The sequence below is a fragment of the Squalius cephalus genome (assembly GCF_949319135.1).
Source record: "Squalius cephalus genome assembly, chromosome: 11".
NCBI lineage: Eukaryota > Metazoa > Chordata > Actinopteri > Cypriniformes > Leuciscidae > Squalius > Squalius cephalus.
This window is the reverse complement of record NC_137132.1, coordinates 25003674-25022131: the sequence shown is the minus strand read 5'-3', so window position 1 is coordinate 25022131 and position 18458 is coordinate 25003674. Positions and strand designations below refer to the sequence as shown.

The 18458-nt window shown below is 36.2% G+C and overlaps 1 protein-coding gene across 1 annotated transcript; it reads left to right on the top strand.

The window, feature by feature from the left end:
* The first annotated feature begins 1818 nt into the window (after positions 1 to 1818).
* On the top strand, positions 1819 to 16384 carry fxyd5 (FXYD domain containing ion transport regulator 5). Its single transcript, XM_079885009.1, has 9 exons — positions 1819 to 2110; positions 5644 to 5689; positions 7225 to 7299; positions 7644 to 7775; positions 8396 to 8476; positions 9118 to 9147; positions 14022 to 14096; positions 14194 to 14239; positions 15733 to 16384. Exons 1-9 carry the CDS (start codon positions 2099 to 2101, stop codon positions 15755 to 15757), a joined length of 522 nt encoding a protein of 173 aa, XP_079741135.1. The 5' UTR covers positions 1819 to 2098; the 3' UTR covers positions 15758 to 16384.
* Positions 16385 to 18458: the final 2074 nt, after the last annotated feature.

The window sequence follows — 18458 nt, the reverse complement described above, 5'->3', positions numbered from 1 at the left end:
GAACACAAAAGAAGATATTTTGAAGAATGTCGATAACCAAACAGTTGATGGACCCCATTGACTTACACTGTATTTGTTTCCATACTATGGAAGTCAATGGGGTCCATCAACTGTTTGGATTCAACTGTTTCATACATGTTTGGAACAACTTAGGGGTGAGTTAATGATGACAGAATGAAAATTGTTGGGTCAACTATCCCTTTAACCTGTTCCATGTCTAGGAAACAGATATTATAATGATCAGTAAGTAACCCCCTAGCAACCACCCAGAGAACCCTAGCAACAACATAGAAACACCCTGGAAACCACCCGGAACATCCTAGCATCATAACCAGAATCCAAAAACTTTTTTTTGTTTGTTTGTTTTTTTGCATATTTAAGAAGTCTTATTTTTAAATTGACAAGACAAAGGGGAAACTGTGACAATATGCAGCATTCTGTGGAAGGAAAGGAATCCTGGGATTGCGGGGGTTAGTGTTGAGAACGTGACATGGGGACGAGGCGTTCTGAATTCTGGAAATCATCTATTGTTTATTGTTGCAGAACAGACAGTTTACAGTGTGATTTATATAATGTGTAGGTGTTTAAATATGGAGGACATATAATAGCAGTGGTCTATACAAGGTGGGTTCAGTCAACCATGCTTAACCCTGTACTATTGAATCAGAGCAATGAAGATGTTGATCATTTGAGAATTGTGCAATCTAATTTCTTTCTCAAGAAATGTTGGAGCGTGTAGGAGGAGGGTTTCCAGAGATCGCTTGATGTTCATTATTGCTCTTTTGAGGAGGCTAAAAACATCTAAACTGAACAAAAGTTTCAATAGTTTTATGATAACCAAATTGTAGGCATAGGAGGCCTTGCTGTCATGACAACCTCTGGAACGTAGTGTTCTATTCAGTTAACACAATCAGCTGTGGTTACGTGGTTTCCTTCCTCTCGATTTCAGAGAACTCTGTATTCTGCTGCACGTCACTCTCAGGTAATCATTTAAAGGAGAAGAGTGCAAACTAAGAGAAAATATTCTCAAATAAAATCTTTAATATCTCAGATGTTTATCCTATATTGTTATGTTATTGTAATGTAATTGAATGGCGGGCAAATTAGACTTTTGTTTAAGTCTGCTGCTTTACAAATTATGAAGATACCGAAGCATGCAATCAAGTCAGATTTCAGTTCAAGACATTTTCAAACAGCACACACACACAAATAATGGACACGATTTAAAAAGGCTAAATGGCCCTGAATATGACAGCATTGAATTTCATCTCATGGAAAAGTTTGGTACTGTGCCCAAACAAAATCTTACTGAAGGCTAATTTTTTGAGCGATTAACCTCAAATTTAGAAATCAACTTGTTTAAGGTGTCATCTTTAAGAAGGCACCAAACTTAAGTATGTGCTCCAATTCATTCAAGACTTATGACAGTTGAAGTTAGAAATGTTCATTTTAGGTCTATGCTCAAAAAGTGAATAAACGGATTGTAATTCCTGCATAAATATAATTTTGTACAATAAAATCCCCTAAAAATACAAAATAGTAATTAAAAAAACACTATCAGACAATAATATAGTACATTCATTTCATTGAAATACGCAAAGAGAAACATAGGGTTCCATGTAAGTCTATGGTTTTTACACATTCACATTTTATTGACAAATGAAACTTGCTTAGGAAATATGTTGTTTTTTATACATTGGTATAACAAAAAAATATATCTATTAAACTGATTTTAATTTGTGTTCTGAACAAATACAGACTTTATTTTGATCTCATGGTAGATTTTGAATGGACAGACACGAAGAAGAGCTGCCTGCTGGCAATGAGTTACAGTGATGAAACACACACAATGTGAGAGAGGCTGGCATTAACACAGTTTGAACTGTAGACAATAGCTGATGAGACGGGCATGAAAGAGGGCTGGCAGATGTGGATGGAGTGAGAGGCCTCGGCACCAGTGAGAACGACTGAGCGTTAGAGGAAGTTCAGCAAGGGCGTGGTCAATGCTTTGCCCAACTTCCATTTTCTCTCAGTTACGAGGAACCCACAGATGCTGCTCTCTGTTCAACTCTGATTGGATGTGATACGCAAGATCAAAATGAGCATCAAGGTAAGTCTTGTTTTAAGAGATTTTGAGCTTGTTGAGTATGAAATACAAAGTAAGCATTAGAGAAAAAGAGAGAAGTAGAGATATATGCTTTGTTCGAAGGCACACATGCTCCAAGCATGTGAGGTCACCGTGGACCAGCCTTTCGGTTTATCTGATCCATCGATCACGTATAAGACCCAGAGGACGATCTGTCTTTAGAAACCGGTAAACACACTCACTCACCTGCAGTTACACAGCCACAGTTCAATACAGGCTCGCCCTCCATATATCAAAGTGGCTACTTCTAATGAAAAAAAGGTCTTGGAGGCCACAAAATAAAAGATTCAAATTTGTGGAAAAGGGACAAATAAATGTGTAGTATATTATGAATTTTAGGAATAGTGTGAAAAGATAAAGGCTTCTCTGTGTGTTTCATGTAGAAATGTTATAGGTAATTTTTCACCCCAAAATCAGAAGAAAGAAATGAGGCATATTTTAGTACATATAAAAATAATACAAATTTGAACATCATCAACATAATGTCACAGACGTATTTATACAGTATCAGCTTATAAAGTTGCGTTCAAGTTTTTGTTTTATTAGTTAACACCATGTTTGGAATGTTACTGTTGCCAGTCTGCAGGCATTAATAGATAGATCCGTTGAGACATTCACTCCATTTCTTTATGAATCAGAATCATCTCTGCATTGAATAGTGTTATAAAACATGGGAATGATTAGCTTGATCTAAACGTTCAACTCTACAACGCTAACTTAAAGTGAATGTTCAGTGAAGACACGTGCAGCAGTTCACGCTTTACAGGAAGTAGTGCAGAGTACTATGTATTTTTTTGTTATTACTAGCACTACAACCACTCTTGTAACTGTATCAAAGTTTGGTTTTGCTCATTTATTCAGAAAATGTTTAGCCTAAAGCTTTGATATGATGCATTAATCATCTTTGACATGTCAACAGTCATTACTTGTCTTAATTAAGTTGAGTTCTATACAAATAAACTAGAAATGGATGCAATGGCTGGGTTGTGTTCTCCATGTGCTGGTTTCAGCAGAACATACATTGAGACACATTTCTGCCGGCTTAGAGGAAGCTGTTTCTCTCATCCAGATCATTGCACAATGTGTTGTAATATTGTTCCCTAATCAGAGCAGACAGCATGAAACTATTCAAACAGCACGATAACTTATGTAGAGATAACTATTTAAATGATTGTAATTTAAATTTCAACCCTTCAAAAAAAAAAAAAAAAAAATAATAATAATCGGTTGTTACTGATTGTCTGTTATTTGTGATCTTAGTACTTGGTGCATTTAGTAATGTTACTTACTCAAAGTTTTAATACTGTTTTTCCTTCACATTATTAGAAAAATTGACCCCTACTTGTCAACAAGATGAATGCAACATTATTTACTGCATTTACTGCAAAGAAATTAAGTTTTCTCAACTTAAATTATCACGTTTTATCGTGAAAAACGTGATAATTTCAGTTGAGAAAACTTAATTTATTTAGGTGTTACCAATTGAAGTAATTTTTTTAAGTTGATCCAACTGTTCACTTTTTACAGTGTATGTTTTGACGCTGGCACAACTTACCCCGAAGCATCTGACATAGTTTACATCACAGCTAAACTACCATTCAAAAGTTAACTTTTCTTTTCTTTGTTTAAAGAATGCATTTAAAAGTGAAAACTAGAGACTTTTGCGTTGTTACAAAAAATTATATTTTGCATAATGCTGTTCTTTTGAACTTTCAAATTAATCAAAGGATCCTAAAAAAGTATTATAAAAATAGTAAGCAGCACAACTGTTTTCAGCATCGATTATAATAATCAGAAATGTTTCATGAGTTACAAATCAGCCAGTGAGAATGATTTCTGAAGGGTCATGTGACTCTGAAGACTGGAGTAATGATGCTGAAAATTCAGCTTTGATCACAAGAATAAATTACATTTCTTTTAAATTGTATTAATATTTCACATTATTACAGTTTTTACTGCATTTTTGTTAAAAATAATGTAGTCTTGGTGAGCAGAAGAGACAAAAAAACTTAACAAAGTTTACAAAAACTTTTTAAAAAACAGGAAACCAACAGTACTATATAATTTGGGGGGGGGGGGGTGTGCTCATTTTAATAATGCATGGCTTATATTAACAACTTGCATGATATAGAAAATCTAACATGGAAAAAAAGTTACTTATCATTTTCTCATGTGCATCCAATTGTAATGGATCTTTTCTAAATATATGTGCACAGTTTTCTAAATACAGGGATGACACAGTTTACCCAGTGACTCATCTTACCCCACTCTCCCTGACACCCTATTACTCTGCTATCATTGGTTCATATTCAAAGCCTTTTGAATTCTGCTGCAGTCTGTTCTCCACACCTATGGATTGCTGTATTTTGGTCCTGCAGTTGTTTGATTATACTAATGGAGAGCTTGGTGACTGTAATGGCGGCCTGTCATCTGATGTGTCATAATCCAGTGTTTGTATTATGCAGTGTTGCTAAGTAACCCATCCCATTAGAAACACTGGCAGCCTTCTATTGTTTGGCTTTAATGGATCAAAAGGCACAAATTTCTAAAACAACCACATCTCAGGATTGATTGGCTAATGGTAACGTTGGGAAATGTCAAGACCTTTCATCTCAAATGCTCTCATTACATGGGCAGAATGTTTACGGGCAACATGAGAGAAGCGTAAAGCACAATGACAGATACACGGTTGCTAAATATTCAAAATGAAATCTAAAATGGATTCCCTTTTAAAATGTTTTTGAAAAAAGTATTTTCTGCTAGGATTTGTTGATGAACACAGAGTTCAACAGAACAGCATTTATTTCAAAAAGAAATCTTTTGCAAGAATATACTGTCGCTTTTGATCAATTGAATACATCCTTGCTGAATATAATTTTTTTTTTTTTTTTAAATCTAACTTTTGACTGGTAGCGCATTTAGACATTGTTTTGGCAAACTCTCATTTAGTCTGGCTCATTTAGGTATAACAACAACTTTTCTACCATCCAACCATCCAAACAACCCCTAATGAATAAACTTTAGTTTGGGGACCAATTCTTACTATTAATTAGTTGCTTATTAGCTTGCATATTACTAGCATATTGGCTTATAAAGCACATATTAATGACTACATATTATTCTACATCCCTCAATACCTAAACATAACCACTACAACAACTACCTTACTAAAGGTAAATTCGTAACTTTAATAAAGGTTATTACAGTAAATTAAGAGTTTATTGAGGCAAAAGTCATAGTTAACAGTAAATATGAGTTCCCTAAATTAAAGTGTGATCAAACATGTTTCTCACATATAAAAACAGTATAGAAGTAAAATGGGTTGCAAAAAGGGCATTTCACATTGCTTTAAATGTGCAATAGGATAAAGAGAATAGAATGCTGAAATAACAGCAGATGTTTGTGGGAAATCAGTAACTTTGAACATAGAACACATCATGTTTTCTAAGTATAACCTGTTTGTGTATTTGTGATTGTGAGTGTTTTCTCTCTTTCAGATCATGTTGCGAGGGGTGTCCTTTTTTCTGTTACTCGTCTTCAGAAGTGAGTTATCACTATTCTGCTCCTCTATTTCTCTCTTACACACACACACACACACACACACACACACACACACACTGCATCTTTTATCACGTTACACGTAGGCTGTACACTATAAACATTTGTCAGCATAATCTGATAAAGCCTATTTTTAATAAAATCCTACATTACCAAAAACCACAAATGACCAGCGGGTCTAATATGTGGGCTTTTTCAGATGAAAACTTCAGATAAAAGATTGATTATAGCCTTTCTGCAATAATCACAGCGCTTGCCAGTAGAATTGCTCAGTCTCATGTGGCCATTCATCTTGTGAAGGGATTCGTTGAAAAAACTGTGCGTAGCCGGAAAATGCATACAAAAAATGCTGCGACTCATCTCTGCTAGACCACAATTAGTCCTTGTTCTGTGGCAGGGTCTATGAGAGGCCTGCCTTCATTACAAACCACTGCACTCTACATCACCACGCTGTTATTATGCCAGACTCAGAATACATTTGCATTCATCTGCTGCATGTGTAATCTTGAACTCTGAAGCCAACCACCATCATTGTGCTGAATGTGTTCTTTAAACACTCATAAGTCATGGTGTCAGATGGAGATGTTGGTTATGCCCTGTAAAAAATGCCTCATGTCGTCTTGTGAAAATCTCAGATATGTGTCTCTACAGTCTTAATGAGAGTGCCACTGAACACAGCCTGTCACATCCTTGCTCGCTCCTTCTGTAATAGGCCTATAAATATATATATATGCAGGTGTGTATATAACAGGTGTATAACATATATAACATATAACAGGTGCGTAAATCTAAAATTAAGAAGTAACATATATATATATATATATATATATATATATATATATATATATATATATATGTTACTTCTTAATTTGACAGTTTAAAGTGAATATAATTTAATATAAGATAATATAGTTCCTAGTCATCATTAGTTTCCTTGGTTGTTAATTGATTTACGCACTTGTTCTGTTTTCCGTTGATTACTCTGTATTTAAGCCCTCAGTTCATTATTTATATTACACAAATGTATGCATTTATAATTTCACAGTATTGTGTTTGTAGTTTATCTGTATATTTTTAGTATAGTGGTTTCATATTCATACAAACTTGTATTTCACACTATTACGTTGAAATTAATCTTTTTTAAGCTTTAAATTATAAGTCAGTTCATCCATGCAATAGATGGGGGGTTTGCTAATGCCATTTTCTGGTCTTTTTATACACTATAAATAATATCATAAGAGAGCCATCAGCCTTCAAAATAATATTTGAATTGTTGCCAAGGCACATTGTTGAAAATTCCCCAGGGAAATCAATATCCCAAGATCTTGAACAGAATCCCAGAAAACTTACTTTACGGCAACTCCAAAATATGTGAGAGGATGATCAGCATCCAAATGACCACACGTATAGATAGTTGCCTGCACACGATTTCTCCACCCAAACTTTTTCTGTCTTTGAAGAAGTAGATGATTTATTTTACTCACCAAAGCCAAAATGTGTGTCTTTTTCTGTCTGTGAAGGTTATGCAGCTGAGAATATAACAAAAACAGAGGACACCACCGCGACACCACCGTCTAACACCACTGGACCCATGGGTAATTGTAGGATTTTAATAGTATTGATTTTTTTCAATTTGTATTTCCCCGCAGAACAATTCCAGGATTGCCTATTATGTCTTATAGAACTTTTATCTGTTTATTCAATGCTATGTTTGCTGTTTTGAATCAAAGTGTTTCCAATAGAGCTAAACTGAGTTACAGATCTGGAACGACATTCCCTGGTCTCCCTTACCTTGAACATACTCTGTAAAGTTTGATCCGTCTCGGAAAGAATTGATTTCTGGTGGCATAATAAACCAGGGCTGTTTGTTTCGACTTGTATCACCGTCTCAAATCTCAAATACAATTCAATCACAGAAGTGTTCTCCTCGTTCCTCCAGTTAACCTGAATGCGACAGGGGTGACAATGAGCCCATACGCACAGCAGTTAAACATCACTGTATCTGTGGCGATCACAAACATCTCAACTGGGACCTCCGCCGTGACCCACGACAAGACCTCTGCCGGACAGGGTAAGCTTTGATGCCCCTGACTTAAGCACAGCTTCGGTAAAACCTCCCACTCAAACAGAAGGACTTTCAGTGTGGGATTGGGGGAGGGTAACAGAGCCGAGGATTGCATGAATAGCTGAGAGGCTTCCTCTTTACTCATGCAATTCATATCAAGGGCACACATAACTTAGAAACTAATTAGCAGGTAATTAGAAAATGTTCAACGCTCTTTCCATGCTGAGAGGCTTAAAGATAATGCGGCATTTCCGCGGGATTGCGGAGCACGGTCGTGGAGAGCTGATATGCTTTATGAAGAATCAACCAACCATATATCCTGGGAGAGCGGTGCCATTGAAATATGCAAGAATTGAATTTGAAAGACAGGGCCGGACAGAGAACGAGTGCTGCTGGAATTTAATTAGAAGCAATTACGGACAAATGCATAGGATTGAGATAGGGGGAAGCGTCTGCTTTTCACACTGAAAGTCTTTGCTGTCAACTTACATTTATGGACAAAAACGGGATTCAAAAGCTCACTCCTATTCATAATTCTGTGAGTTTGAGGAAAGCGTGTACATGCTAGATTAGGTTTCTCTCCTTGTCTTTCTCCCTGACCTCCTCTCCCTCTCATTTTCTCATAGCAACTGCCGTTGACACCACCATCAGCAAAACCACCATCAGCAAAACCACCATCAGCACAACCACCAACGTAACAGAGTGGGGTAAACTTTCTCATCTTCCTCATCTTATGCTTATACTGACTTTTCACTCATGATATGTTGTTATATTGGAGGTGGTAGTTTCCCCTTTTGCCAGTAACTATATATATATATAGAGAGAGAGAGAGAGAGAGAGAGAGAGAGAGAGAGAGAGAGAGAGAGAGAGAGAGAGAGAGAATAGAAATTGCATAATAGTGAATAAATAATGACATACTTTTCATTACAACATTTTTAGGTAAGATATCCCTTTAAATTCCATCATGGCTATAGCATATATTAAAATATGAAAAACCCATATCAGTCTCTCTCCACTGCTTTTTACCCATCAAGTCATTAAGTCATTTGCATAAACAGCATCCCATTGGCTCAACCCTGACTGGATCATAGAAATTTGTGTTGGAGGTAATTTAAGGTGGACAGGTGAAAGGAAAAGCCCTCTGATTGTGTCATCCCATTTGAAGCAGCAGGCTCATGGATCCATCACGGTGAACACGAATATGCCAACAGACACCCACACATATACTAGTAGCTTATTTTGCATATCATGAAAATGATGGAGTCCATTTACATTTTATAGGCACATAGACTGTCTTCAGGTCTTGTTTATTATGTCAAAACCTACATTTGTACATTTTCTTCAACAGATAAGAGATGGGATGAGCCGTTTAAATACAGTAAGTATCTATTTAATCATTTAGTAATTAATAGTGCTTACTAATGCAGACATCACAATTACCTCTGGAACAAACCCCTAACCTAAAGTATTAAACGTTAAATCGACCCGCTCCATTTGTGCTACAGATGTGAATGATTTAGCATTTACTACTAATTTGAAGTAGCTTTTTATTTTTTCAGTTTTTACTGTGCTTTTGTCATTTTTATACATTTCTATTTAGATTTATTTTATTATTATTTTTTGTTTTAGTTGTAGTAGTTTTAGTCCTTCAACTTATTTATTAACAGTTAATATTAATTGTTAAAAATAACAACACTTTCTAATAGACCAAATATTTTGTGATCTTGTGGCAGCGTTGTGTTAGTGTTTATTTTAGTTTTATTACAGTTGTTTTAATATTTTGAATTAGCTTTTATTTTTTATATTTTTTATTTATCATGTTAATTTTAGTTTAATTTCTTTAATTTCTAACAATTTTATTATGTGCTTTTGTCATTTATTTAAAAAAAGTTCCTTATGTAGGTTTAATTTATTTATATCAGTTTAATCAGTTTTAGTCAATCTTTAGTTTTTATCTAATTCCTGTTAATAATTGTAATGCTTCTACTTAAACTTAAATTTCAGTTTTTTTGCCAAGGCATCATTTCAAATTTACATTTAGTTTAAGTTTATTAACTAATATTTACATTTTATTTTATTTTATTTCAGCTTTATTTTGATTAACAGAAATGTCTTAATAGTTTTACTGCGTTCGAAATTGCATACTGTACAGTAGGTAGCTACTACATTTAGTTTGAAACTTACTTTGTGACTGTTAAAAACATATGTTCTTTATAGTATGATTGTTGGTAGTATGAATGAAATTCGGACGTATTATATTCGCCATGTTGTCACTATAGGGACTTTAAGCAACAGAACGGCAATGGCATTCTGGTGTTCTATTGCACAGGCACGACATTAACTGCTACTTCGCAACGTTCTACTGTAACCGTCTACTACGGGAAAACAGCTGATTTGCCGTAGTCGTTACTACTTGACAAATTAAGAAAGTTATGTTTTATGGTATCTGGCCTTGTAATTGTTTCTGATATCATTAAATGTCCAAAGCAACCATTCTATTGCTTTTTAAAATAACTTTTTCCGTATTTTGTCAAATGAAATTATCCTCTACACCGTCCTCTTCACTGTTGCTTAGTGAATTTTGAGTTATTTAGCTACGTCAGTTAACCCTTTACAGCAGTTGCTTAAAGTCTGCCTGTAGTCAATCATTTTATCCCTTAAAACTCATCTTTGATCACCAAAATGACATACTGTATTTAAACCTTAAACCTTTTTCCTTAAAAAAAATTCTTCATTCCTTAAAATAGCTTGAATGTAACTCTACACCCTTGCCTCATTTACTATACGTTGTTCTATGAATATGCAAATTAGCCCTGCCTCCACTCACTCACACCAATTAAGAGATCCACTTGTTGACAATCACAAGTTGACCAGGGGTGCGTTTCCCAAAAGCATCGTTAGCCAACTATGGTTGCAAGTTCCGTCATTATCAGCATAGTTCAACGAGTCGGTGTTTCCCGAAAACATAGTTCTAACGAACATTCGCAAACAGCATCGCAAAGTTGTGAGGTTGGAACGACAGCCCTCGAGGTGTGGTTAGAAGCTGTTTGCATGACATGTGGACTTAATGAATCTGTTGAGATCGAATTAATGCTACATGCTTTGCTATAAATTACGAATATGGCATCTGAGGGCTATTTCTCATTTTTCTCAGTTATTTTGCTTCATTTCCAGATTCAATCATAGGCTCGTTCTTACGTGGTAGAGCACGTTCGCACATGCGCACTCTTCAAAAATGATGCTTTAAATCTCTTGACAAACTAAAAGATGTATATTACATTTATATGTATTCTAAATAAAAGACACAGGTTGTACTGAATGTCAGCTTGCTTATTTTGCTCATGACAAGGATTGATTAAAGGAAGTTATTACTCCACCACCTGTGTGACATCATTAACCAACGTGGTTGAACGACCAATTTGCGACAGTACGGTTTCTGGAAACAGTCGTGACTGGCTAGTTGATTTCTTCAACGATGCATCGTACTATGGTAGTGAACCAGCGAGTTACGTCGTTGTACGGGAAACGCACCCCTGATTGGTAACCCCATTAACAACTAATCACGAAATGTGGCAGTTTCATTTTTAAAATCACAACTGTACTGTTCAGGTGTTAATTGTCTGCTGGCTTTTCTGGTACAGTGGCATACGAGCCGCTGACAGTGCGTCCGCACACAAAGACCAGAGGAACTCCACCTCCCTGTCAGTGGAAAGCATTGTGTTTATAAGAAGCACAGAGGTGCCGAGCATGAGCGCTATTACTGTCTCAAGTGCTGTAGTTTAAAGCTTATGACCTGGCGACAGTCGCTGTTTCAATCACTTCCTATTGTTAGGGCTGCAAGGGCATCTGACGTTCAAGAAATATCCTCATTAGCCGTGACCCGTGGATACCTCTGTTCTGCATTCATTCCCCAGGAACTGAGTTTAGAAGTGCTTGAATATGTTCCAGAGTCATCAGTTAAGGGTGTTTTATGCTGGTTGATTTTCACTGTTACTTCAAAGTGCGTGTGCGTGTATGAGGTTTTGCCTGCTTTGTGGATACCAAATGCTCCCACAAGGATAGTAAAACCAGGAATCAGCTACCAGACAACAGTCCCTTGGGATAAGAGCTTATTAAACATACTAAATAATGATTTAATAAAAATGCAAATTCCCAAAATAGTAATGCATGTATATTCCATGATTTTCTTTTTATATATTTCATAAAATATACAGTGAGGAAAATAAGTATTTGAACACCCTGCTATTTTGCAAGTTCTTCCACTTAGAAATCATGGAGGGGTCTGAAATTGTCATCGTAGGTGCATGTCCACTGTGAGAGACATAATCTAAAAAAAAAAAAATCCAGAAATCACAATGTATGATTTTTTAACTATTTATTTGTATGATACAGCTGCAAATAAGTATTTGAACACCTGAGAAAATCAATGTTAATATTTGGTACAGTAGCCTTTGTTTGCAATTACAGAGGTCAAACGTTTCCTGTAGTTTTTCACCAGGTTTGCACACACTGCAGGAGGGATTTTGACCCACTCCTCCACACAGATCTTCTCTAGATCAGTCAGGTTTCTGGGCTGTCGCTGAGAAACACAGAGTTTGAGCTCCCTCCAAAGATTCTCTATTGGGTTTAGGTCTGGAGACTGGCTAGGCCACGCCAGAACCTTGATATGCTTCTTACAGAGCCACTCCTTGGTTATCCTGGCTGTGTGCTTCGGGTCATTGTCATGTTGGAAGACCCAGCCTCGACCCATCTTCAATGCTCTAACTGAGGGAAGGAGGTTGTTCCCCAAAATCTCGCAATACATGGCCCCAGTCATTCTCTCCTTAATACAGTGCAGTCGCCCTGTCCCATGTGCAGAAAAACACCCCCAAAGCATGATGCTACCACCCCCATGCTTCACAGTAGGGATGGTGTTCTTGGGATGGTACTCATCATTCTTCTTCCTCCAAACACGTTTAGTGGAATTATGACCAAAAAGTTCTATTTTGGTCTCATCTGACCACATGACTTTCTCCCATGACTCCTCTGGATCATCCAAATGGTCATTGGCAAACTTAAGACGGGCCTTGACATGTGCTGGTTTAAGCAGGGGAACCTTCTGTGCCATGCATGATTTCAAACCATCACGTCTTAGTGTATTACCAACAGTAACCTTGGAAACGGTGGTCCCAGCTCTTTTCAGGTCATTGACCAGCTCCTCCCGTGTAGTTCTGGGCTGATTTCTCACCTTTCTTAGGATCATTGAGACCCCACGAGGTGAGATCTTGCATGGAGCCCCAGTCCGAGGGAGATTGACAGTCATGTTTAGCTTCTTCCATTTTCTAATGATTGCTCCAACAGTGGACCTTTTTTCACCAAGCTGCTTGGCAATTTCCCCGTAGCCCTTTCCAGCCTTGTGGAGGTGTACAATTTTGTCTTTGCCACAGCTCTTTGGTCGTGGCCATGTTAGTAGTTGGATTCTTACTGATTGTATGGGGTGGACAGGTGTCTTTATGCAGCTAACGACCTCAAACAGGTGCATCTAATTTAGGATAATAAATGGAGTGGAGGTGGACATTTTAAAGGCAGACAAACAGGTCTTTGAGGGTCAGAATTCTAGCTGATAGACAGGTGTTCAAATACTTATTTGCAGCTGTATCATACAAATAAATAGTTTAAAAAAAATCATATATTGTGATTTCTGGATTTTTTTTTTAGATTATGTCTCTCACAGTGGACATGCACCTACGATGACAATTTCAGACCCCTCCATGATTTCCAAGTGGGAGAACTTGCAAAATAGCAGGGTGTTCAAATACTTATTTTCCTCACTGTATATATACAAACATATGTACATACTACATGTGCGATGTGATCATGTTTGTGAAATTCACCCTTAAATGATGAGAGAGAGCTCATAAAATGTTTTTATTATTTCTGAATGTAATAAAGTTTAAGATGTTTATAAATCTGACTTTTGCTGCTTCTCCTGCTGAGAGAGACACTTGATGATTTCAAGTCTCCCACGACATCCTCACACAAACATGAAATTAAAATGACTTTATGTGTTTTCAGACTGTTAGACCAGATTTGTGTTGTGTGTGTGTGTGTGTGTGTGTGTGTGTGTGTGTGTGTGTGTGTGTGTGTGTGTGTGTGTGTGTGTGTGTGTGTGTGTGTGTGTGTGTGTGTGTGTGTGTGTGTGTGTGTGTGTGTGTGTGTGTGTGTGCTTTGCATTTTGATTTATGCATAACTTTTTTTTTTTTTTTTTTTTAGATTACCAATCTCTGCGTCAAGTAGGGTTGATTATTGCTGCAGTTCTTTTCGTGATGGGAATCATGGTGCTTGGTTGTAAGTTAACCCAACTTCAAGTTTCAGTCATGATAGTCACGTTTCAATTTCTCAAACATCTTTTCTCACTTTTTTCCATTCTTCCTTCGTCTGAAAGGTGGCAAAGTTAAACGATTCCCACGATGTCGAATTGGCAAAGGAAGGTGAGCAAAATCTCTCTAGTGTGAGTGTGTGTGTTTATGTCTTGTGTGTGATGCTCAAAGTTCAAGCCAATGGCATATTAACAAAGACGTATTATGGGATGCAGAAGTCCATGATGTTAGCTCTCCTGTAAACTGATCATTTAGGCAAATGTAGTAGTTAATTCAAGTTACATATGAATATATTTGCCTACTGTGCATAGTATACATGCTACATACTGCAGCAATATTAAAAGTAGTATGGTAGTATGCTATTCTACCTAACCATTGTTTGCTACTTGAACGCATTCAGTGATTGGGTGCCTAATAACATTTGACCTCTTTTGCAACTTCATGATGTGTCTTTATAATCGTTACAGACTTCATTGTGTTTAGACGCCATTTGGGATTTTATATAGATTGATCCAAAGCTCATGATTTCAGTCTTGCCACATATGATGAATGCAAAGAGTTTAACTTTAATGTGCTTATTATACACCCCTCTGTGCCATTTTAAAATGGAAATTTAAAAATGAAAATACACAGCAATTGCATAGGCAGAATGTCAACTGAATTGACTTGTGCAGGAGAGACAACAAAACAGTATATAATTCCAGTAATATAAGAGAAGAGTAATGACATGCTTCTCTTTGAAAAGAGCCTTCAAATGGTCTCGGCTATTAAGGTAAAAGGGCATAATTTTGTTTCTTTGCAAAATAGTTAGGAACGGTAACGCTTTACCTGGAAAGAAAGCAGTTGTTGACATGGCCTTGCCTCTCACAGAGCTGATGTGAAAACCCACTAAAGGCTTTAACAGCCGATTTCTGCTATATTTAAAGAAATATTTAATGTCCTATGGGCTACAATGTTGCATTATATGACTTTGGAGGGAAGGTTTGGTTTTGTAAGCAAGAAATTATTTTGCACACACTTTTAAAGTCACCATGAAATCTTTAATTAAAACAAACAATTTCAACAACATCTCTTCTCCGATGATGTGTTTACTGGCATGAGGGCGGGGCAACCTGTCACTCACATGAGATCGGCCAATAGCAAACCATATCAATCCAATCAATTCCCGATGGACAAAATTTTCTTTTTCAAAGGCTTTTACTTGCATGTAGTTCACAGAAGAAATTCGTTGAAAAAAAAGACGAAAAACTTCCGTAATTTTCGTAACTTCCGTTTCATGCTAACTTCAATAAACTTTCAGATGATTTATTAAGAGCATTCCCACAGGCAGTTATTAGTGCAAAAATCTGATCACAAATGGCATTTGTTGCGGGTAAAAATACGTCATTCAAATATGACGAATCAGTTTCCTAGTTTTCTCAGTTTTGTAGATGTTTTTTTAGCTGTTGTTTCCTACATAGAAAAAAGATGGATTGATGAATTATCAAAATGATTTCTAAGTGAACTGATTAAACTGACTTATTGGCTTTGAAAAACCTTTGTTTTTTTCCCCCTTTTCAACCTCTTTCTATTTTTTTATTTTTTTTTTATGTTTGGGTGTCTAGTTCATACGTGGTGACCAGAAGTTAACACTCTTCCGGGATTGATCAGCCGGCTCGCCAATAAACAGAAGAACAGCAGGAGAACACAAAGGAGCCAGTCAGACCTGTTCCGACAGCGGTTACAGACTTACATTTCCCCCTTGTGAGAACAACATCATAAAAGATGGAGAGGTTGTGTGTGTGTGAACGTGTTCATTATTTCAAACTGATCTTCAGGTTTGTCACACTGAAGCGCCGGGGAATAAGATGTGTGCTATCGTGCAGCACTAAACGCCAATGGTAACACAACGGCTGAGACTTCGGCAGATCCCAACGTAATCACGCTTCTCAGACACAAAATCCCTTCATCCCTTTGCTCTCCTGCACCAAACAGCTCTATTTAAGCGTCAAACTTTGTACAACACAGGCCTGTACTTGTGTTTTATTATTTCAATATGTGCATCCTCAGGTGTGTCAATCATTTGGAATTGGAGGGAAGCGTTGTGTGGCTCACAAGCGCCCTCAAGAGGCTTCCAGACACATTTATCATGAGTTCTCCCAAGAGGAGAGAATAAAAACCATTTGACTCTGATTCATGTATCTGAATTCAACATCTACATCTTGTCCTTGTGAAAAAATACAGCACAATAAGTGACAAGTTTCATATTACTTATCTCACATGAGCTCATTTGGACTGTCAGCAGTGAGTATATGATGAGTATATGATGATGTCAGGGAAAATGAAAATATCAAAACCATCTCTCGGTGATATTTACCATTAGCGTATCAGAAAATAGAGCAATGTGTTTATGTAAATGTTCAATAGTTGAACATGCAAATTGTAGTTTTTTTTTCTCCCATATTGCATAAAATGAGATATGCCGCAAATAGATATATTTGAATATATATTTATAAGTCCTGAATATATAGTTATAACTTCTATAAGAATATATTCAGATTTATAACAATATAACTATATTTCCAGGATTTACATTTATATATTCAGAGTTATAACTATATATTCAGGATTTATAAATGTATACAGTATTCAGAGTTATAACTATATAATCAGATTTACATGTATATATTCAGAGTTATAACATTATATTCAGAATTTATAAATGTATATTCAGAGTTATAACATATTTAAATTTACATTAATATATTCAGAGTTATAACTATTTTCAGTATTTACATTTATATATTCAGATTTGTATCTATATATTCAGATTCTCAATATTCCCTCCTAATCCCCCCCCCCCCCCCCCCCCCTCCTAATTCCTCCTAAATCAAATACATAATAGCACAGTTGAGAACAATAATATTTATTTAATATAAAAGTCTCATACAACAAATAGATGACAGGTTGTCTTATAAAATATATACAGCAATGGTCATTAACATTCAGTAAATCACACAAATGTCCATGAATAACAGAGGTCAAGTACTGGGAGTGTTGTATACTACTACATTATCAAACTGGTGGTCAAATGTACTCCGAAAGTCATACATATACCTTTTTGCTGACAGAATACCTTACATAACATAAAAGAAAATAAGTGCTGATGTCAGAAACAGCCTCTATTGACAGGAAATACAATACAATCTCTTATGATTTTCCCTTCAAAGACTGTCGAGAGCCACTTCTGAAGGAAAATGTACATCTGCACTTTCCACTCCATTCTTACATCAACATAGAGAAACTAGTAACAGAATTGAAATGTGAATCTATGTGAGCTGAAGGTTATCTTGCATTGCTGATTAATTTGAGGAGTTACTTGAATGGGGGAATGTCAAACACATATTTTATTTGATTTCTTTTTTTTCTTTACAGAAGTATAAAGTCCCTTCACATGGAATAAAGCAACCTGCCCAAAAGAAAGTTGTTGGCGTTAATGAAGCCCAACAGTTTTAATATATACATCTCTTTAAAAAAAAAAAAAAAAAAAGGGGGGGAGGGGTTTCAGAATGACTCGAAAGAGCTGAAATGCTTTATTTATTTACTTATTTAGTCTGATTTTCCAATTCCAGTTATCTGAAATGCTATTTTCAGTAAGGACACATTTTAAGCAAATGATTTACCAGAATAGCTATATTGCAAATCTTGATTAATATTACAGACTAATGCCTTTATACACGCCCACACGCGTCAAAGTAACAAGCTCAAGCTGTCTGATGCACGCAAGATTGGATTTCATTTAGATTTAAATAGAAAACCAGCAAGCACAAGGAAAAACTGGCAATCAAGAAACAGAAATTAGAGCTAGAAAAGAAATGGAAACATTTTTTAGAGATCTGAGTTAGCAGCTCTCCTCTGGTGGGCAGACAGTTATTTCATAAAAGTGAACGTTTTGTCATTATTTACTCACCATCACGTAATTCCAAATCTGTTTGACTTACATACTTATGTGGAACACAAAAAAATACATTTTTGCCAGAAATTTTTATTTTATGCCTAGTAAAAGTCAATGGGGTCCAGTGTTGTTTGGACCCCAAATGTCCTTCCAAATATCTTCTTTTGAGTTCGACAGAATAACATGTCGAAAAATGTCATACATACATTTTTGGGTGAACTAACCATTTAACGAGACAGTAAGAAAGCGCAGAAAAACGTTCTCGTCTCAACAGACAGCCTTAGAGTGTTTGCTAGCCTGCCGTCTTTGTGTAAATTCACAATAAAGAGCCGAGACACTCTTCAGACTCAGATTAAAAGGGCTTTGATTGATTTCTATTTTAATCTAAAAAATGGA

What these genes read in the sequence shown, in the direction of transcription:
- fxyd5 (XM_079885009.1), top strand. An exon ending in TCTGTTACTCGTCTTCAGAA is followed by an intron (nt 5,690 to 7,224) that starts GTGAGTTATCAC and finishes CTGTCTGTGAAG; the next exon opens with GTTATGCAGCTGAGAATATA. An exon ending in TAACACCACTGGACCCATGG is followed by an intron (nt 7,300 to 7,643) that starts GTAATTGTAGGA and finishes TCGTTCCTCCAG; the next exon opens with TTAACCTGAATGCGACAGGG.